Source organism: Miscanthus floridulus, chromosome 1 (genome assembly GCF_019320115.1).
Source record: "Miscanthus floridulus cultivar M001 chromosome 1, ASM1932011v1, whole genome shotgun sequence".
Classification (NCBI taxonomy): domain Eukaryota; kingdom Viridiplantae; phylum Streptophyta; class Magnoliopsida; order Poales; family Poaceae; genus Miscanthus; species Miscanthus floridulus.
In genome coordinates, this window is record NC_089580.1 from 45,257,794 (window position 1) to 45,285,128 (window position 27,335).

Sequence of the window (27,335 nt, forward strand, 5' to 3'; positions counted from 1 at the left end):
TTTTTGGTGTTTTGCTCAGTCCGCGGAGGCCTTCAAGCATTGTCGTCCCTTAGTGCTTGTTGATGGTACATTCCTGATAGGCAAGTACAGGGGTGTATTGATGCTTGCTGTTGGAGTGGACCCGGATAATCAACTTGTCCCTTTAGCATTCGCTTTGGCTAAGGGTGAGAATGACGACAGGTGGTGTTGGTTCTTGAAGCTTATGAGACAGAATGTGCTCCGTTCATCTTGGAACATAGGCATGATCTCAGATCATCATCACGGTCTGCTGATAGCTATGAAATAGCATGTAGATTGATGCCCTCCTCTTGAGCATCGGTGGTGCATGAGGCACTTTGCTGCCAACAAATGGAGGGGGTAGAAGAAAAAGGAGGTAGTGCAAAAATTGAAGTCACTATGTGGGTGTCGAACCAAGGAAAAGTTCAAAGAGATGCTTGTGGAGTTACACAAGGTCCTCAATGCTAGGGTAAAGAGTTGGCTTGAGGATCAGATGCCTCAAAGGGATAAGTGGGCTCTTGCATTCGATGCCAGAGGTCTTCGGTACGGCGTGATGACTACCAATTCTTCAGAATTGTTCAACAAGGTGTTCAAGGGTATCCGTGTAGTCCCCATGTCAGGTATTGTGGAGTACTCCTTTAGGAAGTGCAATGAATACTTTATCAATCGATGGAACATAGCAAATGCATCCAAAGAGAAATGGGGTAGAGCCAGTACAAAACACTTGGATCTTTCATAGACGATAGCTTCCAACCAAGTGGGGGAGGCCTTTAGGCCATCTCGGTTAGTGTACAATGTCAGGTCAGCCGAAGGAATGAACCCGAGGGACGAGAAGTACGGTGGTAGGAATTATAGGGTGGACCTTGAGAAAGTCGAATGCCCTTGTAACATTCCACAACTCCTCCATGTGCCTTGCTCGCATGTCATTACAGCTTGCGGATGCAGAGGTCTAGACCACGAAAGTGAAAAGTTCATGTCTCCTTTTTACCTCATGTCAAACACTCTCAAAGTATGGGAGTCTGGCTTCGAGCCTTACCTAGATCCGACACAATGGCCCCCGTATTACGGGTTGGATTATGTTCATGACCCGGACCTTCTGAAGACAAAGAAGGTAGAAGAAAGAAAAAGCGGCTCTGAGGAGTTATGGATGCATCGAAAGGGTATGGTGAAGATATGTATGGTTTTAGTGACTTTGATGAGGCACCGAGACAGGTCCGTTGCTCCAAATGCCACAAAACCGGTCATACTGCTGCCACACATAAGAAGCATAACAAGTCAAAGAAATTAGAAACACGGAACAAGAGTCATAGTGGTTTGAAGGTTACAAAGGTACATACATAGATTAAAATAGGCGTTGCTTATATATTCCATGCATTTGTTCGTTGTTTTTGTACCATGTGCCATATTTTATTTACTTTTTCCATATTCTAATGTTGTCTCATCGTTTTCACAATTGCAGCATGGCGCACCTACATTTCCCCCTTCTTGAGACCTACTACGACAAGGACCACCGAGCGCACTTGATGGTCGACAATGGTGATGTAAGTGATTTGCACACAATATTTCATTTCCATGTATAATGTCTTAACCCCGCTATCGATTCTACCGTCGTTTTTTTGTAGGCCTTGGTCCCGCTGCGTCCTTGAACTCACCGACCGCTCGAGTGGGACGAGCGCTATGCCCTGTACCTCTCAAGAGCAGGAGCCAATTTTCTAGGCTTGGCTAGAGCTATCAATGCTGGCCTCCCAAACATGAATGGTCCCCTCCTCACCGCCTTCATCAATAGGTGGCGTCCAGAGACCCATAGCTTCCACCTACCCTCTAGAGAGATGTACATGCTCATGCAAGACGTTGGCTACATTTTGGTCCTTCGCTTGGACGGTCTGGTAGTGACAGGCACGGTAGAGCCACTCAACTGGAAGGATATGGTGGAGCAGTTTACCGGCCACTGGCCACCGACCACCTGACCCTGAAGAAGGGAAGAAGGAGAAGACTTTGGGTGTCAGCTCAGTTTGGTTGCGACAACGTTAAACATGTGCCCTCCCATGCACCGAACGACGTCGTTGAGAGGTATGCTCGTGTCTGGCTGTGTCACATGGTGGCACAGTTCCTGTTTCCATACGTTTCTAGGAACATCGTCTTGTGGATGGTCCTACCCCAGCTACGTGAGCCATGGGAAAACATTGCCCAATATAGTTGGGGGTCTGCCACTCTTGCTTGGTTGTATCGACAGTTATGTGAGGGATGTAGGAGGGCCAACCCTAATTCCAACATAGGTGGTTGCACATACTTGCTTTAGATTTGGATTTGGGAGCGCATTCCTATCGGACGGGTGCATAGAGGCAGAGTTGCGGTAAGTACCTTGCTTTTAATTGCTATATGTGTTTCATTTATTGCATGCACTATGTGAAATGCTTAGAATTGTTTTGTTTTTCAGGCTTAGACACATGGTGACTGTCATCCCCCCGTATGCTACCTTTGGACGGGAATTAAGTCGGTTTAGGGTCAGCCGCAATGACTCTTTGTTCAATACTCCAATGATTGGATGTTTTAACTCCGAACCAGGTTTGTTCCACCACTGAGGCTTCCATTCTTTTTCTTCATAAAGTATCAACAAGGCCATGTACTAATAACATATGTTACAGGTTGAATGGGATCCATATGACAGGCGAGATGTATGAGAGTTGAACATGGCCCCATATGTTGAGGCTGAGAAGGTGCTGTGGCGATCCAATGTAGCGATGATCTTCTACTATGTGGTCGAGCACCACTTGCCCCAAAGAGTGATGAAGCAGTTTGGTAGGAATCAAAATTTCCCTCTACAGCATGAGTCGACAAACCATTAGTTGCATGAGTAAGCTGGACTTTGCATGTATCATGACTCACCATTGCATGCATCGTACAAGGCCTTGAAATGTAATATGTGTCGTCCTTGTAGGATTTCGAGGAGGAAAAGGTTCGACGGCAATGATTGGCTTGTGAAGCATCAAAAGTACGTGCAAGACTAGGAAGCAAGAGAGAAGGTGGAACCAGCTAATGGGGCTCACTATGTGACCAACGATTACTGTGAGTACCTGGCGTGGCTTCACAGGTCATCAAGAATCACTATGCATCCACCGGTCTCGAGCATTCCAATTGATGAACAAGGGAGTGACGACGAGGACCCGTATGATGTGATGACAAGGACAAGTGTGCAGCCGCAGAGAGCGCCACTTGAGAACTACATGGTAAGCATTTGAATTGAACTATGCCTTCACGCACCTTGACTTGAAAAGTATGTCGTAATGATGAATATGCATGTACTCTAGGCATCTCAGCTAGCTCACCTTTCTAATGAGGCCAGAGTTTACCTTGGACATGCAGCAGGGGTCAAGAATTCATACCTTGAAGAATTTGCCAACGTAATACCCCTATGCCTATGTATTTGAACTATACCTAGAACAATATGTAACCACTTCTCATTTGACATGAACATGTTTGCAGAAAGTGTTGACATCTTGTCGACGCATGGCTTACAAGTTGAGTTGCATGAGAGCCAAAGATGTACAAGTGCCACCTCCCGCATCCTAAGGACGATAAACCCATACAAGCCAAAGGGCATCGATTGAGAGACCGGAGAGCTCCCGTGCAAGATGTAGGGATGACGAAGACGGCGACGATGGAGATGATGATGACTTCAATGATCCAACGTATGACCAAGACGAGCTGACGGGTTCCCAACTTGCTGATGCTCCTCAAGGTATACAAACTCAGGTGCGTGTTTCATTACCAAGTAGTACATGAGGTTGTATTTGATATGGATGTCCAAAATCATTGATATTTTGTGAATATGACTGCCACTTTACTATTTCCTCATGTTACTTCTTTAATGTTGTATATGTTTTGTGTAGAGTTCGTCCCAATGCCCGTGACGAGGTGAAGGAAGAAATGTGCGACCACGTGCCCATGATCGCTCGGGCGTCGGCAGTCCTAATCTCCTTGTGACAAATCTAGGCCGTTGGTGTCGTCCTCGACAGCCCTTCACGCCTAACCCCTAATCCTATCTATCAACTACGTGTATGCTTTGTGAACTATGTGCCTCTTTTGTGGACGATGGTACGACTACTTGGTTCTTTGGTGCACTATGTTCTAAATGCTAGATTTCTAAACTATGTGGACTATGCGAAGTATGTTGGTCATGTATGAACTGTGGAGTATGTGAACTATGTTGGTCATGTGGATGTGAACTATGGGAAATGTGGACTATGTCATTTGTGAAGTATGTGTATGATATTTGTTTCATGTTTGAATTATATGTGCAACTGTATGTATGGAAGTGTGGGAAGGATGGGAAAAAATTCATTACACATAGGTCTATCGCGCCAGTGCCAATGGCGCGACAGCCTAAACGCACACTGTGCAAATGACTGTCGTGCCTGAGTCGCTGGCTTGTCATGCCAGCCCTGATGGCACGATGAGAAGGCAGCGGCCAGGCCAAACCATTCTGGTCCAGAGTGCTCATTGGTGTGGCAGTGTCGTGCCAAGCAGGGTGGCATGGCAGTGTCGCGCTAGGCTCATTGGCGTGGCAGTGTTGCACCAGTGAGCCAAAGAAACCAGAAAGGTTTGGCCAGGGCGCCCACTCCTCATCGCGCCACCTAGGCTGGCACGACAAGCTTGTCGCGCCATCGACTCAGGCACGATAGGCTTGTCACGCCACCCAGTCCTAGCTAGCTTTGTCTACGACACCATGGCTTTCTATAACCAATTTTGTTGAACTGTTTATTCATGTTTTCAAAACCTAAATCCACCATTTGCAAACATTGCACTTTGTACATGTCCAACATTTCCAAAATCATGAACATTATGTGCTCTTTGTGTTTTGAACTAAACTTCAAATTACAAGAATTGTTTACATGAAAAGAACGAATGCAAAGATAAATAATGTTCACATTACCATAACACACGATAAGGAGTTCGAAGCATTGTTCGTACAACTCAAGGTCATCATCATCATCACTTATAAGTGTTCCATCTAGCATATACAACCACTAGTACTAAGAGTCTTCCATGTAACATAAACAAGTACTACCAAATGGCAACCCATGGCCGTTTGCAAAATATGTATGGATCTTGCTGCCTTGGCACAAAAGAAGCAGCGCTATCGTACCTGTCTTCCATCTAACATATACAAGACCTACAAAATGCTAAACCTATTGGCATTTGCAAAATATGTACGAATATTGCTGCCTTGGCACAAAAGAAGCAGCACTATCGTACCTGTCTTCCATCTACCATATACAAGACCTATGAAATGCCAAACCTATTGGCATTTGCAAAATATGTACTGCACCTTGTAGCTGTTGAGACACTACTCATGGTCATCGCCATTGTCATCATCATCGTCATCCTCCTCCTCCATGGGTGCGGGGATATGGCCGTCGTTCGGTAAATTATCGGGGACTACAAGAACGAAACAATGTCTCATTGGCAACAATTATAAGAAGATGCACAAGTCGAAACAAAATTCTAAATCGATTACTCACATAAGCGACGCAAATGCCTATGGAAAAAGGCCATCTCTCTCTTATCCTCGGCCTCCTTAAAGTCATAGGCCTACTTGTTTTGTCACCAGAAGCTCATCAACTCGGCCTCATTTTTGTAAAAACTCAGTTGTCGACCGGTCACTCGAGGAAAGTCCTCTAAAATCATGTTACGGGTCTTCCATGATGGCATCTCTACCCCGTACCTCATCCTCACCTCCATCTGCTTCTCCTCCCGCATCCAACGCTTGCTCTCTTTTTGGAGTGGCGTATGTATCTTTAGCCTTTCCACTAACTCTCCATGACCAGTGAAGTCCTCCCAATCGCATGTCCTCCCCACCTAAGCAATGAGCAAACAAACCGGTGGCCTATGGTCTTGTAGTAATTTCACCGGTTCAGTCAACGTACCCATAACTCAGACGACCCCCCATAAGCATTAGCACAGTAGTATCCGTATCCTAGCTCAGACGGAACAACTCCTTCGCGAGCCTTGATGCCACACTTGCACTTACGGTCCAGTATCTTTGTGCATGGCCATGACTTAATCCCTGCTTCAAACTTCGCAAATTCATACTCAGAAGGCCAGTGCGATTTGAGTCCATAGTTGTACTCCTCAAAGTCACAAGATGGGAACCCTCTCTATAAAAAACACATGTTCCAATTACAATATTGTATGTGCAAAACGCATACAAGCTTAGAGATAGATTGCTTTCATGAGAACTCACATAATCTGGCAATCCACAATGATAGAAGGCAGTGAATGCTCCACATTGGCTGGAAGTAGTTAGTCGTGCCAACACTCCACAATGGCATCTAGGAGGATTGGCTAGACGGCGCAAAGCAGCGTCAACCTTCTCCGCCTCTGTCATTTCTGGAGGTTCAGTGGCAGTGGAACACAACGAACAAATTCTAAATATGGAACACTCTTCCAGGGGTCATAAGGAAACAACATAATCAACGGATCGAATATTTCATCGCCATCGATCCACTGATAGAAGCTGCATCCCTCTAGGTAGGCATCAAGTGTCGAGAGACGTCGCTTAAGTTGGCAACAGTAGAAAGCACGCCCAGCTGACGCGGGATAACCCGGTAACCCACAGTAACACAACGGTGTTGGCTCTGCTGGTAGGAAAGGATCGATAGCACCATGGTCCTTCGGATGGCGCACGAATTGGTTGTCATTTCGAACCGCTATTGAACCTAATACAAAGTAGTTCAAGAAAGCAAAGATATGAACCAATAATCATATAAACCCATGAAGCCAAATCCTAAAACAAACTTATTGAATGTAAATGATGTATATACATACATAGTCCAACTCATCTATACATCTAATCACCACAAAAAAACACACTTCGAACAGTGCAAACCATACTGCTGTCTAAACCCTAATGCATTGCCAACCAAAACCCCAATGCACTGCCAACCAAAATCAATAAAAAAATCATAAAAGTTCAATAAGTACAACATGGACCATAATATATTAGACATGATTAGCCAAAGCAACGTTCATTCAACCAAACAAAAGCCGGTATTGCAAACAACAGTCTAAACCAGAGCAGTATATAAACATCAACTAAACACAAAAAAACAACAGATGTGAGGGAGTCATACCTCATGCACAAGACCGTTCAAATCTAAAAAGCAAATGCAAACTTGATCAAAGACGAATAGAGGATGGGAGGAGAAGAGAGACAACACAGGACACAACGGTGACCTCGAGCTCGCCCAGAGTGGTCACAGAGTGAAGGGAGATAGATAAGAGAGAGAGGAAAAAGGTGGTGGGCCGTGGCCTTTATATGGGCCTGTCGCGTCAGCCCGCCTGGCGCGACAGCTCTGTCGTACCAGAGTCGCTGGCGTGACAGACCGAGGCCCACGCACTACCACGCCAGCTACGGTCAACGCCGGGTGCCACCGTGGCTGGGCTTATCACGCCAACACATGTGGCACGACAGCCAACCGCGCTGGCGCGACCAAAAGGGTCACTTTTGCAAATACTTTTTTTAGATTAGTATTAAATTATTTATTTAAAAAGGATTACAAATAAAAAAATTCCTTGGAAGAGAGAGCCAACACACAAGAAAAGAAACACACACACACGACACGCAGGCACGCAGGCACGAACACCATGAAATCATGTCATGTTTCTTTTTTATTTTACTTAAGGGCGGGAGCTCTATCTGTTTAATTACAATAAAATCGATAAATTATCGTAATACAAAGACGTCTGTCTGTTCAATTAAGATCGAAGTCATTGAGCTATCACTATACAAAGGCAAGAGAGTCGAGTTTTTTTTTGTTCAATACCCTCTCCCTTAGCGAGAAATTTGGACGATCTGTTGATTAGTTTTTCTCTAAATATTCCACATAGTAAAAAGGTGTGTCGATGTGCCTCCTCACATTAATCACCTTTGGACTAGAAATTATTCGACCATGCCAATGATTCTCAAAACTGTTACTACGAGAGAATTTGGCGCCAAAGCTATGTGTACAAGGGCGGCGTAGCAAAGGTGCTTATGTTTCAGTCATATAATGAGATCTAGTGGAGTAGTTATTAGGTATTTTCTCGGTTCTCAAACATTTTAACCAACTCAAAATTTCACAAGTTTGACTAAACCTATGAAAAATACTATTAAATTTCACAAGTTTATTAGAATATTATTTTATGACTATCGTAAATGTTATTATTTTTTTATAGACTTTTAAATTTCACTTGGCTCTTTGAAAATGAGAATTACTTTATTTCGAAGGTAGGAGGAAGATAATGTTGCGTTTCCGTTTTGGACTCCCCCCTATTTGTATTTGGATTGGAAGTGAACTGGAATGGGCAGCACACGGCCTGCTCCTGCTGCCGATGAGATGAGGTGGTGATTGAGGTGCAGGACAAAAGCAAAAACGACACCTTTCCATCAAAAAAAAAAAAAAGAAAAAGAAGAAGAAGCAAAACGACACCTCCCGTTTCGTTCCGTTCCCGACGACTCCAGTGACCGTGAGAGGAGAGGCGACTAGGCGAGGCCATGGCCTCCGGCACCGGCTCCGGCCAGCTGCAACCCCCAGGTACCTTCCCCGTCCTCCTCCTCTTGCTGCTCGATTAGATTCCAATTTTTAGACCGACCAAACTAGAATTAGGTAGATTCAGCAGTTAGGGAGAATCAATTTTTTCCTTGCCCTAGCAGCAGCGGCGGCAGATGCTGACCCGGGAGCCGGCGGCGACAAGCTCGTCTTCGAGGCGCCGCCGCAGCCCGTGAGGGAGGACTACGTCCAGAACGCCGTCAAGTTCCTCTCCCACCCAAAGGTCAGGGGCTCCCCCGTCGTCTACAGGCGATCCTTCCTCGAGAAGAAGGGCCTCACCACCGAGGAGATCGACGAGGCCTTCCGAAGAGTCCCTGTAAGATGAAGATACATCCTCCTTCCATCACCGTCTTCATCCATGCCCGTGCCTTCTTATCTTACGTTACGCCTCTCTGTCTGCTGCTTGGCTTGCAGGATCCTCAACCCAGCACTACGGCTACCACTTCTCCACAGCAGCAGCAAGGTAACTCAACTAAACCATCAGTCTCAGCATGTCTCATCTTGTCATGTTGATTTCATTTACAGACTTGCCTTGTCTCTGTTTGCTTGCTTGCTTACAGTCAACAACCAGAATCATTCCGCTGGGGTGCAAACTTACACCCCAGCGCAACCTGTGCACCCAGCAACTGCTGGCCCTGTCATCCTTCGAACGCAACCCAGGTTCAGCTGGTACCAAGCATTCCTCGCTGCAGGGCTCTTGCTTGGTTTTGGTGCTAGCGCTGCTGTCTTTATCAAGGTATTTCTCATCTCTGAATTTTTGCAACCCTTCCCGTGCACTAACTGGGGCATCTTTATTTCCATGTTAGAAATTGTTCCTTCCTAGGCTCAAGTCTTGGATACGCAATGTCGTAGCGGAAGGTGATGGCACTGAAGGCAACCAACTTAAGGCCAGGATAGATGAGGAAACGGCCGAGGCTGTAAAGGCTTCTGCTTCGGCTGTTTCTGCTATTGCCAAAACAAACCAACAGCTGCTTGCCTCAAAGGATGAAGGTTTCACTCTCTACCTGTTCATGATTTGCTTCTTCTTCCTTGCCAATGGTTTTACTCACTTCAATAATGTCGTTTTGTTCTTGTTAGCAGAAAAGAAGATACTAGTGACGTTAACACAAGCTCTAGATTCCCAAGCCAAGGAGTTAAAATCCTTGACCGAGTCAATCAGTCATACCAGGGAATCCATCAACATTACCAGGGATGATAGGTTTTCTCAGTACCGCCCACTGGAAGACCATGCCCCTCCTGTTATAAGGAATGGTCAGTGTCCAAAATTTATCTGCTGTTTTATGGTTCAGTGCTTAGCTCTGTTATCAAAAGCAGCCCACCTTGTGCTGCGTAAAGATTAGAAATTTTTTATCCAACATCTATGTGAATCTCACAACATTGCCATTTGTTTGGTTGTGATTTCAGGGGCAATTAATAGTTCATGGAGAGCTTCTCAGGTGTGCACTTATAATGTCTACCCATATTCCTGTTCCACAAGCATGCTCATGCTTTCAATTATCATCCTATTTCTGACCACTTTCCCTTCTGTAGCAAACTAACATGTACGGTGCGTCGAACGGTGACTTTGGTTCTGGTTGGTGTCTTTCGTGAATATCTTTTTCCTTGTTTGCCATACCGAGTCTGATGTTTTCTTGTTGCTTTACCTACTCTTGCCTTTGTTTTGCAGCGAGGTCTTCATTCGCGCCAGCACCTGTTGAACCTACAGCTGGATCATTTTCAAGATCCTATGCCGAGGTAAGGAGCTTGACTGGTTTATATTGGCATACCCTGCAAGACTGAGTTTTGTACCCAGCAGCGGGCACACGCCAGGTGGGGAAAATAAACAACCTAGTGAAAAGAAGGAAAACTAATTGGCATCAATATACATCTGTCAAGTTTGTTGGATCCACTTGGTGCAGTCTGAGTCTCTGAGATTGCACATTCACTTTAACTAACTTTTGGGACAACTAGTATTTGCTGGCAGCCAGCCTTCTTTCATGCTTATGAACAGCTTACATCTGAGTTGATCAGCTACGGAAAATATCGAATTTCCCAAATCAGCTAGATATGGTTGTGTACCAAAGGGAATTGTTTGCAAATCCACTATAATAATCCGTCGCTTATGTATGTTTTTAGACATACATTATTTGACCAGATCTGCAAACACTGGAATGATTGTGTTTTTAATAGTGTCACTCCTCGGGTGAGTGCTGTAGTGTGGCCAGTGGAATAAGAGGAACTCTTGTAGTGTGCTGCGGGTGCTCATCCCCTCTACCAGCTACTCTAGAGGCCTTCCTGTTCTTGCTCTTGGTTGTGTTGCTAGTGTCCTGCATAGTGTATAATCTTAGTGCAGTGTGTTGCTGGTGTGTGTGTTGCGTGCATTGGTATGGGTGCTTAGTTATGCAGTTGTCTTTTTTCTCTCTTTAATGAAGATGACAAGCTCTCCTTCACGTCCGAGAGAAAAAACTGACCATTAACTAATAAGATTATAATAGCTGAACTTTAAAAGATATGACATTCCTTTTTCAAACTAACTATATAGAGGCTCATATTCTTGACAAAGGTAGTCTTTTTAGTATATATTTTATTACATCTTCTCAATATACATGTTGCTCAATCTCCAAATATATGTATGTGTGATATGTGCATATGGTTAACATATTTTGTTATATGGTGTTCTTTATTGATCAGTTGAAAGCTGTTCAGCTCTACCACGGTGTAATCAATTTCTATAATCTTGTGGAACTCCTAGCTACTCCCTCCGTTCCAAATTATAAGTCGCTTTGACTTTTTTTATACATCCATTTTTCTATGCATCTAGATATAATAATATGTCTAGACACATAGCAAAATGGATGATGAACCAAAAAAGTCAAAACGGCTTATAATGTGGAACGGAGGGAGTAAAATGCAAAATATATGAGCCTGCATTATTGATAAATATCTCACATATTTGAGTTCTTGACAACTCACACATCTATTACTGTAAAATTCATAATATCATCTGCTTTGTTGTTGTCCATTTAACTTATCAGTTTTCACTGAAAGCATGTGGCCTACTATAACTTGAACCACTACCCTGATTGTATCTGTGTGCTTTTAGCAGACGATGTCCACTGCACAACGAGGGGATAGGTCTTCTGGCAGTAAGGTGAGAAGAAGCCCTTGTCTGTTGCATTTCTGACACAATGATGTCTTTGAGTTGGACAGGCTTTCACGTCTGTGTTTTTTCCCCTTAAAAAATCACAGCCATGGGAGATGCAGCAGTATTCGCAACAGAGGCCTGGTTATGGATCCAACTCCCAGTTGAGTGATGATGGATCATACTCTGATGCCCAGAACAGCTATGCTCCTTCCTATCACCAGAATGGAAAGGCCCCTGATTTTCAAGCAGATGAACCTAGGCCTTTGACCTACAACACTGGGGTTGAGGAAAGACCGCCGCCTCAGCGCCGCTGGGTGCCCCCTCAGCCTCCAGGTGTCGTGATGCCAGAAGCAGCTGCTGCCATACGTCAACCAAAGACCCCTCCAAAGCAACCCTCCAGCAATGCCTCTGAGGCAGCTGGTGAGACGCAGGTGAATGGTGCCTCAAGTGCATCGGATGCTGTGACTGAGGTTCCTGTTAATGGTGCTATGGCAAGTGATGCTGGACACAGCGAGATCGAAGAACAATCAGTGGCCGTCTAAGTGAAACCACGACCAGCCAAGAACGGGGAAGCAATCTAATTGAGATTCTGGATTTCTGGTACATCTGGGAGTTTGTCATACATTTCTGAATAACATCTGTATCAGAACAGCGGGAAAACTGCGCAAGATGGATACCTGTAATAATGCAATAAGTAGCAGATAGTTTCTGTATTTAGGTTAATGCTACTTGTACACAGGAGAACATATCAGTAATATTTCTATGGCTGTTCGATTGAGGGTGCTTAAAAAGTGTGCTTGTGAACTGTTCTCCTTCGGTCTTAATCTTGTAAAGACTAGCAATCGCAATGGACAAAATGGAGACGGTCGTTTGTTTGCCTTTTGCTGTTTCGCTTTATTCCATTCAGGTGTTCTAAGGTCTTGTTTTTCTGAGTCTGCCAAGGATGAGAATGAATCCATTCAGGTGTTGTCCAGGGGTTATTTTCTGGGTCCGCCAAGGATGAGAATGAATGGAGGCCTACACATGGATTGTCTCCCAGACCCTTGTCCTGGACGCATCGTTCAGATTCAGTTGTGTTGGGGACCAAATACTGGGTATCCAAAAAGGAGGAGTTAATAACCATCAAATGTTGATGCTTCCGAACAGACAAGAACGTAACTACATTTTTTGCCCAACGACCGAAGGTTGGCTCCGTCTCGCCCGACCCCTGAGGGCTGCGCCTCGCTCGACGTCTGGGGGCAGACTCCGTCTCGCCCGACGGCTGAGGGCTGGCTCCGCCTCACCCGACGTTTGGGGGCAGACTCCGCCTCGCCCGATGTCCGAGGGCTGGCTTCGCCTCGCCCGACGTCTGGGGGCAGACTTCGTCTCGCCCGACGACTGAGGGCTGGCTCCGCTTGGGGGCAGGCTCCGCCTCGCCCGACGTCTGGGGGTAGGCTCCGCCTCGCCCGACGTCCAGGGGCAGACTCCGCCTCGCCCGACGTCTGGGGGGAGACTCCGCCTCGTCCGACGCCTGAGGGTAGACTTCGCCTCGCCCGACGTCCGGGGACAGACTCCGCCTCGCACGACGTCTATGCGCTACTCCTTCATAACTACGCGTGCAGATAAGGCGGGGCACTCAAGTCAACCGCAATGCTGAGGACCATACCCTGCACGCCTGTAGGAAAGTACCGTCAGGATATGACAAGACGGGCGCTTTAAGCCCTTCCAGGCATGTCAGAGCCCAAACAGCGTTGTGGGCGACGACATTTGTCTTACAGTATTATGGGCGTCGGCATTTGCCCTCGGACACGAATCCCGACGGGTGTATACGACAACCACTACGGTCCAGGAGGAAACTCATGTCATCTACCGTAACGAACGTGGGGCCTCTACGCCGTCTGCTCCCCGTAGGGTCACGATTCGGCACCCTGGCGCGTCGCGCCGCCCGCAGGGGCAGGATGGGACGTGACCACTTGCTGAACGAAGCCAGAGCACGACCCTATTAGGATCAGCGGACATGCTATCCCTGGCACTGTCTACCGTATCAGGGGGACTCGCTCAGAGGAAAAGGAGGACCTGACATCATTGAATGATCTCCTTGGCCTCTGGTTTTTCTTCCCTCTCCCATTTGTAAATCCCTGCTTCCCCTTGGTCTATAAAAGGGGAAGGCAGGGCACCCCACTAAGAGGACAAATTGATTCCACACATCACACAACACATAACCACATGGCTGAGCAGCAACCAAGCTCTCAGCGTCCTTTCAACCTTTCCATCAGAGACTTGGGACCTGTCCCTCTCTCACCCATTTGTACCCCTACTACGAACCTTTCAGTGCTAATAACACGAGTAGCAGCCGTAAACTGGACGTTGAGACGTTTAGCCCAAACCAGTATAAACCTTGTGTCTTTTAGCATACCATCTGGGCCCAACGCGCAACAAATACAAATTTACTAGTTGGTGTTTACTCGAAACATCGACAGTTGGCGCACCAGGCAGGGGCCTTTGCGTGTTCCGACATTAACATCTGGCCATGGATGGCTAGCCACGCAATCAGCTGGGTCCCGGGCGCACACGTGTGTTTCGGGGACCTAGACTTCATCGTCACGGTGGAAGAAGAACTAGCGCGAACACCCGTCATCGTCCAATCCTTCCACCCCGCTGGCCTTGACGCGGTCACCAAGACGCTCAAGGAGCTAGAGCTCACCGAAGGAGAACCATTCTCTCCGAAACACATCATCCGGAGCGCCCCGACGGTGCTCCCGTTCGGTCTTCGCAACGCTACGGAGACCGTTGGTCACCTTGTGGCCCAGCGCCTGATCTCATCTCCCGCGAACAATGAGTTTGTGGGGGTGATCGAACGTGTCATAGAATCTCTCCACGACCTCCTCGTAGAGGAACCGGGGTCGCCCTCTAGCTCTGACTCTAGTAGGAGGAGCCATCACCCCTCTCATGAATGCTTCATGACGGGTACCCCCGAGGGACACGTCGAAAGCGTCTCTGAGGAGGAGGCTACCCCGACGAACAACCTCGACACGAGGCCAAGGGGGAGACAACGGCCCCGCCTTGTATGGGGGTGGAGCAGCTGAAAGCCCAACACCGAGAGATCGAGGAAGCGTGACTCCAGCTTGAGCGGGAATGCGCGAAGCTCGATCGGGAGATCGAGCGCCAAGGAGACGGTGGGCGGGCACACGCCGTGGCCCATGACGTGAATCATAGAATCATCGCCGATGATGAAGCCCTCTCTTGCTTCGCATGGGCAAGCCAGAACATCACCGCCGCGATGGCCTTGCTCCATGGCCTTCCAGAGGCCACGACGCCCGAGGATCGTCGTGCCCACCGTGAGATTCACATGCTGCTCGAACGTGCGTCGGCGCAGTAGGCCGAAAGCTCATTGTCTCAATGACACGAGCTCGACGCCAGCCAACGCATGCCCTTGGAGCGCCCCAATAGGGACACGTCGGTCCACCAGGAGCCTCAAGGAAGTAGGCAGCACACCGTGGTCCTGGTGCGTCAGTGTCTCGGCCGCAACCATGACGCGCGCGACACCCTCGATGCCTACAGATGCGCCTACGACGACTCGAGATAGGGAGCCAGACATGGCTATCACCCTCACAGGGGCGGACGCTACGACAGCGGCGAGGACTAGAGCCCGAGCCCTGGCCTGCCGGGACCTCAAGTCTTCGGTCAACCCATCCTCAACGCTGCCTTCCCGCCAAGGTACCGACCACCAACCAATATCTCAAAGTACTCTGGGGAAACAAACCCCAGACTATGGCTCAAAGACTATTGGCTTACCTGCCAAGCTGGTGGTGCAGATAATAATGATTTCATTATCCGCAACCTTCCATTATTCTTGGCCGATTCGGCAAGGACCTGGTTGGAACACCTCCCGTCCAACAGAATCCAAAGTTGGGCGGACCTTAAGGAGATCTTTGTGGGAAATTTCTAGGGCACTTACAAGCGCCTCGGAAACCCATGGGACCTCAAGAACTGTCGGCAGAAGGCTAGAGAAACCCTCCGTGTGTACATCTGGCGCTTCTCCCGGTAATGCAACGAGCTCCCTAACGTCACCGACGCTGACATTATAGGAGCGTTCCTATCCGGGATCACCTGCGAGTCTCTGGTTCACAAGCTAGGACGTAAGGGCCCACGAACCACCAAGGAGCTCCTGGACATCGCCACCAGCCACGCCTCGGGCGAAGAGGTGGTCAGAGCGATCTTCGATCGCCTCGATGGTAAGGTGAGGCGGGATGAGGACGCCGGTGAAGGCGCCTCCAACCGTTCCGCCAAAAAGAAGAACAAGAAGCAACGACGCGAGGGCTCGCTCATGGCCGTCGCTGACCGCAGGGGTGGTCGAAAGCCCATGGAAGGCACTCCGAACCACTTCGAAAAATTAATCAAGCATCTGTACAAGGACTACAGCCTCATGTGACGGTTCTTGTTTGAAGGCTCCAACAAAGCAGAGCACAGAAAGGACCCTGCCCCCACCGTGGATGACAACAAGGAGAAGGACGACGGCTTTCCAACACCGAATGGCTGCCTCATGATCTTCGGAGGATCATAGGCCTATGACTCCAAGCGCCGCCAGAAGATCACGCGCCACGAGGTCTATGCGACCTAACCGGCCACGCCTACCTTCCTCCGGTGGTCAGAGTCCGCTATAACCTTCGATCGGGCCGACCACCCGAAGAGCGTTCCACAGCCGGGAAGATACCCGCTCATGGTTGACCCAATCGTTGGTCTGAAGCACCTCACTAAAGTACTAATTGATGGAGGCAGCGACCTCAATATCATGTACGCTGAGACGCTCAACGCGATGGGTGTTGACCTGGCACGCATCTGGCCAACCAAAGCGCCTTTCCATGGCATCGTGCCTGGAAAGCAGGCCATGCCACTTGGGCAGATCGATCTGCCCGTCACTTTCGTCCAACTATAGGACAGAGACCCTCACCTTTGAAGTGGTTGGGTTCCCCAGAACTTACCACGCCATCCTAGGACGACCATGCTACGCGAAGTTCATGGCCGTCCCCAACTACACCTACCTCAAACTAAAGATACTAGGCCCAGGCGGGGTCATCACCATCAACACCTCCTTTCAGCGCGCCTACGAGTGTGAAGTCGAGTGCTGCGATCACGCCGCAGCGATCATAGCCTCCGGAGAGCTCGTGAACATTAGAAAAGAGGTCACCGAAGAAGCGCATGACCCCAAGAGGTCAACCGGGTCCTTCAAGCTAGCGGAAGGCTCTAAAGAAGTCCTCATAGACCCCAGGAGCACCGAGGGTAAAACAGTGGTGCTTGGTACCACGCTTTCCTCTGAATAGGAAGGCCGCTCATCGGCTTCCTCCATGCTAACAGAGACATCTTCGCGTGGAAACCCTCGGACATGCCAGGCATCCTGAGGGAAGTCGTCGAGCACACCTTGAAGATTCACCCAGCTCCAAACCGGTGAAACAACGCCTGCGTCGCTTTCAACAAGGGGGAAACATAGGACCATGGCAAAGAGATAGCAAAACTTCGGCGGTCGGATTCATCAAGGAAGTATACCACCCAGAGTGGTTAGCCAACCCCGTTCTTATACAAAAGAAGAGTGGGAAATGGAGGATGTGTGTCGACTATACGGGTCTCAACAAGGCGATGCCCAAAGGATCCATTTCCTTTGCCGCGCATAGACCAAATAGTTCGACTCTACCTTGGGTGCGAAACCCTCTGCTTCCTTGATGCGTACTCTGGGTACCATCAAATCGCGATGAAAGAGTCTGACCAGCTCATGACATCTTTCATCACCCCCTTCGGATCGTTCTACTACGTCTCAATATTGTTCGGTCTGAAGAACGTTGGGGCTACATACCAGCGTTGTATGCTCAAGTGTTTTAGGGACCTCATCGGGCGGACCGTTGAGGCCTACATTGATGACATCGTGGTCAAGTCCAAGCGAGCTGACCACCTCATTGCCGATCTTGAGCAGACCTCTGCAAAACTCTGAGCGAATGGCATCAAACTCAATCCCGAGAAGTGTGTTTTTGGGGTCCCGAGGGGCATGCTACTTGATTTCATGGTCTCCGAGCATGGCATCGAGGCCAACCCGGAGAAGACCTCAGCCATCATAAGGATGGGCCCGATTCAGGACATAAAGGGGGTACAATGGGCTACGGGGTGCCTCACCGCACTTAGGTGCTTCATCTCACGCCTCGACGAATGAGGTCTCTCCCTTTATCGACTTCTAAAGAAGGCCGACCACTTTGAATGGACGTTCGAGGCCCAGGAGGCACTTGACATGGTCAAGTAGCTTCTGACGAAGGCCTCGATCCTGATTCCTCCTACCGATGGAGAATTCCTCTTGCTCTACATAGCGGCCACCACGCAAGTGTCAGCACCGCCCTGGTAGTGGAGTGGGAAGAAGAGGGGCACACCCTCAAGGTGCAGCGCCCTGTGTACTTCATCAGCAAGGTCCTATCCGACTCAAAGACCCGCTACTCCCAAATCTAGAAGCTCCTGTACGTCGTCCTCATCACAAAGAGGAAGCTACGCCACTACTTCGAGTCACACCCAGTGATGGTCGTGACGTCATTCCTCCTCGGCGAGGTCGTCCAAAGCCAGGACGCCATGGGAAGAACCGCAAAATGGGCACTCAAGTTGATGGATCAGGGCATTACATATGCCTCCCGAACAATAATCAAGTCCCAGGTGTTGGCGGACTTTGTTGTGGAATGGACCGAGGTCCAAATGCCCCCAGCGGTCGTCGATCAAGAGTACTAGACGATGTACTTCGATGGATCACTAATGAAGAAGGGTGTCGGCATGGGGCTAGTCTTCATGTCGCCCCTAGGGGTACGCATGAGGTACATGATTTGCCTCCACTTTCCCTCCTCCAATAATGTGGCTGAGTATGAGGCGCTCATCAACGGCCTACGCATCGCCATCGAGTTGGGCATCCGATGCCTCGGCGTTCGAGGAGATTCCCAGTTGGTCGTCGACCAAGTCATGAAGGAGTCAAGCTGCCACGATGCTAAAATGGCTGCATACTGCCAAGAAGTCCGAAGGTTGGAAGATAAGTTCGACGGCCTCGAGCTCAGTCACATCCTGAGGCGCCTCAACGAGGCAGCCAACACACTTGCGAAAGCAGCATCTGACCGAGAGCCGGTGCCAATAGGGGTCTTCGCTAGCAACCAACATAAGCCCTCGGTTCACTACAAGGGGTCAGAATAGGCTGATGACAGTCCACCCGATCCGGGATCGAGGGCCGATCAACCCACGGCTCCGTCCGGCCCTGAGGTCATGGAGCTTGAACAAGATCTGGTAACAGAGCCCGACCCTCTGGTCGACTAGAGAACGCTCCACCTCAACTACCTACTCCATGACACACTACCGACGGACAAGGCGGAGGCTCGACGGCTTGCATGCCATGCCAAGTCCTTCGTCCTTGTGGAGGGCGAACTCTACAAATGAAGCCACACTAGGATCCTACAGCGTTGTATCCCCATTGAGCAGGGGAAGCGCTGGCTGAGCGATATCCATGGGGGGTCTACGGTCACCATGCTGCGCCTAGAACCCTGGTCAGAAACGTGTTCCGATAGGGCTTCTACTGGCCCACTACAGTAGCCGACGCCGAGCAGATCATACGCACCTACGAAGGGTGTCAGTACTATGCTCGGCAAACTCACCTCCCAGCCCAAGCGCTCCAAATGATCCCCATCATGTGGCCGTTCGTGGTCTAGGGGCTCGATCTGGTTGGACCTCTAAAGAAGATTCCCAGAGGCTACACCCACTTGCTTGTCACCATGGACAGGTTCACAAAATGGATAGAAGCTTGGCCGATCTCCATGATCAAGTCTAAGCAAGCTATACTATTCTTCCTCGACATCGTCCATCGCTTTGGAGTCCCAAACTCTATCATCACGGACAACGGTATGCAATTCACCGAAAAGAAGTTCCTTCAATTCTACGATGAATACCACATCTAGGTCGATTGGGCCGCCGTCGTGCACCCTCGAACGAACGAGCAGGTCGAGTGTGCAAAGGGCATGGTCCTACAGGGCCTTAAGCCTAGGATCTTCAACCGATTGAACAAATTCAGCGCACGATGGGTCGCCGAGCTCCCTGTGGTACATTGGAGCCTGAGGACAACTCCCAGTTGAGCCACCGACTACACACCCTTCTTCATGGTCTACGGTTTTGAGGCTGTCCTGCCAACCGACCTTGACTATAGAGCACCAAGGATCAGGGCGTACAACGAATAGGGAGCCAAGGCGTCTCTCGAAGATGCCATGGACCAGCTAGACGAAGCCCGCGACGTTGCCCCCTCCCACTCTCAGCCAAGTACCAGCAGGCGTTTGCAGATGGTACCCGACAGCCGATGAGTGCGGGTCGGGCCTTCGACCTGGGGACCAAGTCCTTCACCTCATCTAGAGCACAAGATCCCATAAGCTCTCCCCGCCATTGGAGGGACCATTACGTGGTTTGCGGAGGTGCTTCTCCCAGGCGCCTACAAGCTAAAACCATCGACGGTGAGACTTCCCCAATGCCCGGAACATCGAGCAGCTACGTCGCTTGTAACCCTAAATAAAGCACATACTGTCTCTTATCAGTTTTGTTATTCGAAATCCCTGATCTTCGTGACTCCGACCCTGCAAACGGGCAAAGGGTCGAACCTCACTCGGGGCTGATGTGAGCTCATTTATGCGACAACATTCTCTTGCGCATGCCCTCCTTTTCATGTTAATTCCTAGGAGCTTGATTTACGGGAACAATTCCTACGTATGACTGGTAGGACTGTGGGAAACCCACGCCCCGACGGCTATGGTCTCTTTGCTCACCAGCATGATCAGAATTGTCTCACCCGTACTCCAAGCTTTTGTGACCTTAACCACGGAAAGGGTCGGGATGCACTAAACCTTTTTACACAAAAAAGGGGAGAAGAAATAAGAAGTTGTTTGCTGTAACAATATTTGAAAGCTTGTCCATTTGTTACAAGTTTCGCCACTTGGCTTCCCTCCTTAACTAAATTCTTGCATGGGATGTCGGCATCCTTTATATCTGTAGGAAATTCTTGTTTCAGCAGGTAGCCTGAATCGACCGAATAGCATGAACATTGCTAGGAAATGGATGGGACAAGCTTCCCCTTACAAAGTGATTTCATCACGAAAAGGGGCTGATGTATTCATAAATACAAAAAACTATTCACATAGGGCTCCCCCACAACTTAAATGGTTACATTTGCTGACCACTTCTACTCTAAATACTACTATTGTCGCTTGGCGCATCGGCCACTTGTTCGTCTACTGCGGCCGGCGCTACGCTCTCCATCGGCCAACGTCACTACCGCTCCGTGGGATCCGTGAGGGTGCTGTCGTCTGCAACGTCGAGCACCATGTCAGTGACCCTGGTGTCTTCGCTAGGGCGTTCGAGGACTATGCCATCATGATCAGCCACAACCCTAACAATGGCACCTCGAGACGAGGCAACTCCTAGACGGGGATGCTGCCCACCGAAGTATGGCCACCATGGCTGGTGGATGCTCTGACATCTCATCAAACTTTATGAACTGGCCGACCTAAGCGGTTGCAAGGGTGAAACCCCCCATCAGCGCAGTCCTAGTCGGCTTCCCCATCGACAAGGCTTGCCCAGAGAAGATTCGCTGAAAGAAGTCTACATACGGCTCCATCCCGACGAAGGCCTCGTAGACGGTGACAAAGCCGGTGACATGTAGCACCCTCTAGTGCGCCTCCTCCTTTGGTGAAAGCATTCCTTCTCGACAAAGGCGGCCCGCACCATCTCATCTATGTTGGATGACCTCTAGCTCAACATCGCGCTTCGGATTCACAAACGGATCTGTGAGTTCTCCTCTCCCTCACTTTACCCTCTCTCACTTAGGAACCGCCGCGATGCACGAACGCACTCAGCGAGAAGGAAGAAGGAGGAGAGGCAGCAGCTCAAGAATAGGCGGAGGAACAGGACGAGAACCCTCTCCCTTCCCCTATTTAAGGAGGAGACACAGCAGTTGGAGAAAGGCGAAGGATTGGCGTGAAAAATCCTCTCCCTTCCCCTATTCAATGCAGATGGGAATTCGATGGGACGCGTCCTGACCGATGAGACACGCCCTGCTCAACGAGATGGCGTCTGGTCAAACAGGACGTGGCCTAGGCATGGCCCACTGCTACCACACACCGGGCACGAGAAACAAGGCGTAGCCTCATGCAGGCGGCTCTCCGCCTTCCTAGACAGGACCTAGAAGGGCCCAACGACGGAACCTCCATCAAGGGGAGACCAACGGGCCTCCTAAGTCGATCGGACGGCCCAGGTGAACGCCGAGCGATAGGGTTGAGGAACCAAATGGCCGCCGAAAGATAAGGACCCTTATTTACTTTACGTATCAATTTCACTACCGAGCCTCCGACCCCAGCAACGGCAGGGGCGCGAACATCGCTCGGGGGCTGCCGAGAGTGTCTACTCATTTAGACATTCTCTTCACTCGACCCCTTCTTACATTTAATAACCAGAGGCATGGTGTGCTAGTGTAAACTTTGAGTAAAACTAGTCGAACCGCTAGACCATATGCCCCAGCGGCTATGACATTTTTTGTTCACCAGCATGATCGAATTCTTTGTCCCCGCACCCCAAGCTTTAGCATCCACCTTCTCGAGAAGGGTTCGGAGGGGTCTACCTACAGAACATCCTTCAAGGAGAAGCTGTTAGGTTGCCCAAGTCCATCGAATGGCTCGGATCGCTGCCGAGAGATAGAAACGAAAAATTGCGATGCTCGTGCAGGTTACACCGGCCCCATCGCAAACAGTTGGACCCAAACCCTGCACTGAACATGTCTAGTAAGAGCTCCCCATCACTCATGCCACCAAGGTAACATCACGGACCCTCACCTTCATTTCCATTATATCATACATTCATCCCATATATCCAAGCGTTGCATATGCAATTGCTACATCTCAACGCTTCGCGTCGCATCGTGAAGCGGTAGTCACCTCATTCGATATGAGCGGCAACTGACCGAGGTTTGAAGGCCAACCTAGGAAGGGCTCAAGGCTGCCTTATGTCAAACAGAGCCAGGGGAGAAAAACCGAGATGAGCCCCAGCAGCCTTGCCCGACCCCGCTCAGAAGCGGACAGGGACATCTCAACCTTTCTCATTTGATTCTAACCTCAAGCCAAGCCTATAGAATCTCCATCGAGGAGAGGCCAACGAGCCACCCGAGCCTATCGAATGGCTCGGGCATCTGCTGAGAGGTGGGTTAAGAAGTAGTGGAGTGCCACATGAGGGCTCTGTCGACCCCGTCAGTGGATGACGGACGCAGATTCCACTCGAACGTGCCCGTTAGTGAGCTCTTTGAGCGCAACACTCAAGGTGTCGAGGCAAGTGTCGTTAGCTCAGCCCCTCCGGTTGCAGAAACCGAGAATGGGGTGATGCGTGAAACACGGCTGACCCCTCCCTATCAGACCCCAAGGGGCTCGGGGGCTCGAGCCACCTGATCCTAGATCAAGAGACCAAGGTTCGAAGGTCGTCCCGCGAAGGGCCCGAGGCCGCCTCACGTCAAACAAGAGCCAGGGGAGAAAATGCAGATGAGCCTCAGCGGCCTTCGCCCAACCTACATAGAGGCGGATAGGGTCATCTCAACCTTCTCGTTCAATTTAGCCTCTAGTCGAGCCCATAGATTCCCCATTGACGGGGAATCTATTGGAAGGTGGGTTAAGGAGCAACGGAATGCCACCCGAGGGCTTTGCCGACCCTATCACGAGCGACAGGACCGGATTCTGTTCAAACATCCCCGTTAGTGAGCTCATCAAGCACATCCCTCGAGCCATCGAGGCAAGTGATGTCGCCTCAACCCCTCCGGTTGTGAAAACCACGGATGGGGCGACAATCACAAAAATGAGCTGACCCTTGACCGAATCCCCGCCACACGTGGGGGCTCAGGGAAGGTTGGACTTGCAAGGAGACCGAATGCACGGTCGTAGAACGATAGCTAAAATCCTAAGGAAGGGGTATGTGTGAATACAAGAGTAGTTTCGCTATCCTCTCTTCGGTCTCCAGTGACATTTGACCCCAGCAACCGCAAGGGGTCAGATCTCACTCGGGGCCTGATAAAGGTATAAGTACGCCCTTTTTTCAAAACAGTCGCTGTGTCGGACCTCTTCCTCATGTTAAGGTTAGTGGCAAGGTTTGTGGGAACGAATAACTAAGCATGCCTGGTCAGACTGCAAAAAAAACCCATGCGCCGATGGCTAAATAACTTTGCTCACCAGCATAATTGAAGTTTCCCTCTTACACACCTCGGGCCCTACGGTCTTAACAAACGGATGGGTCGGATTGCATGAGTCCTTCTTTTTTGAATACGAAAAGGGAAGAAAGCAAGTTCAATCAAACGAAACAAAATTATGAATTTGTTTAACGAAACGAAATTATGAATATGTTTTTAAGATACAAAAGGGTTGGCACTTGTCTATAGATTATAGATAATGTCTATCAGACCCATTCGACTAACTATCCCCTCTCGGAGAGAACTATGTCTTTGATTCTGTTCGGCAGGTTCCGTGCAATAGGAGTTACCGCCGTCTCGATGTCATCCAGCTCAGAGGCTTCGTAGCCAGGCGTGAAGCCGAGGCTCATTATCTCCAAGTCAATGCTCTTTGTATAATGAGAGCGGGCAACAGCCAAGGCTTGGGTGATCCCGGCATGAGAAGCGTCCTCCTCAAGCTGACGCACTCGTGCCGTGATATCTACGGCATGGGCCGCAAGTGAGCTGGTTCCCTCTGGCCGTGCCACCTCTAGGTCATCGAAGACCACCCCGACGGCAATGCGTAGGAGATCATGCTCATCGCTCTCCGCCTGAAGGATCCTTCAAGCCTCGGCAAGGTTCATGACCAGCCAAGTGGAGACGCTCTCGGCCTTCAGCCTTTGGGCTACTGTAGTTCCAAGATCAGCCCAGAGGGACCTAACCTCCTACCATGCCTCATCATGCTTTCAGACGGCCTAGTCGCGCTCCTCGCGAGCCGCGCCGTGTTCTGAGCAAAGTCTCTCCATGGTCTAGCGTAGCTCGTCTCGCTCCTTGCACAGCCGGGCTATCACCTCGGCGTCCAGGCTCGCCCTCTGTTGTAGGGCCACGGACCTCTCCTTGGCTCCTAGCTTGAGCTCCCGCTCATTCTCGGCCTCGGCCAGGAGGTCAAGGATTCGCTGGTGGGCCTCGGCATCCCTCTAGAGCAGCTTATCCCGCTCCTTTGGGACTCTGGTGGCCTCCTCCTCATCCTACCACACCCTCGCCAAGAGCTCCTCAAATGCCCTCTCAGTTTCCTCCTCCTGCCGACGGGCCTCGACCTCCCACAGCCGGAGACTGGCCGCCTCCTCGGCCAAGGGAGTCAGCTCGACCACCCTCCGTCGGAGCTGGGCGGTCACATCCCTGTGCAGCCATGCCTCGTCAACAAGGCGATCCCAATCCTCCTTATATTCGTGAAGGAAGCGGGATTTCTCCTAGCTGCGAGTGATGAGGGACTGAGAAAAGATGGTGGTCAGAACACAAAAATAGATGAAGAAAGAAGAAGGGTGAGAGGCAATGTTGAGTTCCGACGACGGGTCCTACGGACTCACCCACCAGAGCAGGGGCTCATCCCGCATGGGTGGCTGGCTACCCCCGATGTCAGGGCCAGGGATAATTCCCCGGTGGTGCCCTCGGCAACCACCACGGTGTCCGAGGGTCCCTTGGCCGTGACCCCCTCCGTCCTGCCCACGACAGGTGTTGACTCTTGGGCCGCCGGTAGCATGGGTTGCGTCGCTACCTCGGGTGCCACCACCGCAACTTCTGGCTGTGACCCATCTGTCATAGCCACCGTCACGTCCACCTCCGTCGGCGGGACCACATCCGGCTATGCCGCACCCGCCGTGGTCGACGCAATGAGCATGGTCGGTACCTCCGCCCGCTCCGACATCAGCAGCGGAATCACTTCCATCACCGGTTGCTCGACGATCTCCGTGGGCGCTCCTTTAGCCCCGACGTCTGTATGACCCGCCGAGGGCATGGGCGCCACCGTGGGTGGCGCTTGACCGACCAACGAGGCCACAACATCGACTCCGCTCCTGCCCAAAATAGAAGCGACGTCGGGCGACGGCCCCCGTCTAGCCTGAATGGCGACGCTCTTCTTGGGCACCACCGCTAAAAAATTGTGCTGCCTCAAGACGTTGTAAGAACACAAAAAGCATGAGTCATGATGAAAATAGCGAAAAACAGAGAAAAAGCAGAGGAACTGGTGGCTTACATCGGTGCTGTTGGGCAGGGCCGTTTGGGGGACGAACCCCCAGGTCCCTGCTCTGCCTTGTCGAGGCGGGACCGTTTTGAGCCTACCCCCTACTCGCCTCTAGGGGCGCGGCGGCAGGGCCACCCACCTCTGTTAGCACCTCAGGCACGGTGGCAGATCCGCTCGCCCCTATTAGCTCTTGGGGCGTGGCAGTAGAGCCGCCCCCTCCACCAGCACCTCGGGCACGGAGGTAGATCTGCCCACCCCTGCTGCCTCTCGAAGCACAGTGGTGGGGCCACTCCCCTCCGATGGCACCTAGGGCACAGCGGTGAGCCGCCCACTCCCACTGGTCCTAAGGATGGGCCGATGGTTTGGCCCATCTCTGCCGGCCTCACGGACTCACTTCTCCCGCATGAAACGGGAAGGGTCCCTGCATAGACGAGTGGGTACCTGTCAGTGTATCCTCGCTCTCCAGGCCATCCCACTTGGTGTCAGCATCTACCTCATCGTCATCGTCGCTGTCAGTCTCCTCTCCTCACTCCCATGCCTGCAGCTTTAGCTGCTTCTTTTTCCTCTTGACCTCCTTCGTCTTCCTCTGTCACTCGGCCGCAGCACGGTTGGCCGCCGCCATGAACGGGTCCTTCGAAAGCGGAGCCAGGTGATCCACAAGGGCGAGTTTCTTCGACTGGTCCCCCTATCTCGATATCAGCTTCAAGGGGTCAGGAGTTCAATTAAAAAGGAGGCACAAGGAAAGAAAAATTTACAAAGGCAATGTACCCTGGTTCTGGCCGCATCGGAGGGTGTCCCAGCATCGGATACATGAAATCAAGGATGGAGCCGTCGTCGTCGCGAGAAGGCTCCATCATCTCCTTGATGCGCTGCACCACTTCGGAGGGGGAGAACGCTCCCACAACGAGCGTCGTCCCATCGAGTGACGCTCCAGGCACCATCATGTGCAGGGGAAGCACGCGCCTCATCAGTGGCGCCACTCTCCACGTATGGTAGGCACCGATGATCCCCGACCCCTTCACGCCCCTCTCCTTTAGAATTCGGATGGCGGCGAGATGGTCCTGTATTTTCTTCTTGTCTTTATCCGAGACCCCCCACTTCCTCCACGATTCTGGGACCCCTTCGATGAGGCGCCCGGTGAACGCCGGGAAGGGGGCGGCTACGTCGTCCTTGACATAGAACCAATGTGAATGCCACCCCTTGTTGGAGGTCGACAGACGCATCAGCGGATATTCATTTACCCAGTTGTTGCGGAGCTGAATGTCGACGCATCCCATCGGCACGCTCAGCTCCTGCCTCTTCTCCCGCTTCTTAAGGAGGGTGACGGCGAAGAAGTACCGCCATAGGTCGAAGTGGGGACTAATCCCCAGGAACCCCTCACACAGGGCGACAAACGCCGCA

At 50.5% G+C, this 27,335-nt stretch overlaps 1 protein-coding gene across 6 annotated transcripts; it reads left to right on the forward strand.

The window, feature by feature from the left end:
* The first annotated feature begins 8,414 nt into the window (after positions 1-8,414).
* LOC136482162 (peroxisomal membrane protein PEX14-like) lies at positions 8,415-12,594 on the forward strand. Of its 6 annotated transcripts, none has more exons than XM_066479396.1 (11): positions 8,415-8,573; positions 8,690-8,904; positions 9,003-9,051; positions 9,149-9,324; positions 9,395-9,578; positions 9,666-9,839; positions 9,993-10,024; positions 10,119-10,161; positions 10,255-10,322; positions 11,671-11,718; positions 11,817-12,594. In XM_066479396.1, exons 1-11 carry the CDS (start codon positions 8,534-8,536, stop codon positions 12,252-12,254), a joined length of 1,467 nt encoding a protein of 488 aa, XP_066335493.1. In that variant the 5' UTR covers positions 8,415-8,533; the 3' UTR covers positions 12,255-12,594. The 6 variants fall into 6 exon arrangements, with proteins under 6 accessions (XP_066335493.1, XP_066335513.1, XP_066335500.1 ...); XM_066479416.1 differs by having other exon boundaries at positions 8,416-8,573; positions 11,674-11,718; XM_066479403.1 differs by having other exon boundaries at positions 8,417-8,573; positions 8,693-8,904.
* The last annotated feature ends 14,741 nt before the right edge of the window (positions 12,595-27,335 follow it).

What these genes read in the sequence shown, in the direction of transcription:
- LOC136482162 (XM_066479396.1), top strand. Translation starts at nt 8,534, where the DNA reads ATGGCCTCCGGCACCGGCTCCGGCCAGCTGCAACCCCCAG. An exon ending in AGGCCTTCCGAAGAGTCCCT is followed by an intron (nt 8,905 to 9,002) that starts GTAAGATGAAGA and finishes CTTGGCTTGCAG; the next exon opens with GATCCTCAACCCAGCACTAC. An exon ending in GCGCTGCTGTCTTTATCAAG is followed by an intron (nt 9,325 to 9,394) that starts GTATTTCTCATC and finishes TTTCCATGTTAG; the next exon opens with AAATTGTTCCTTCCTAGGCT.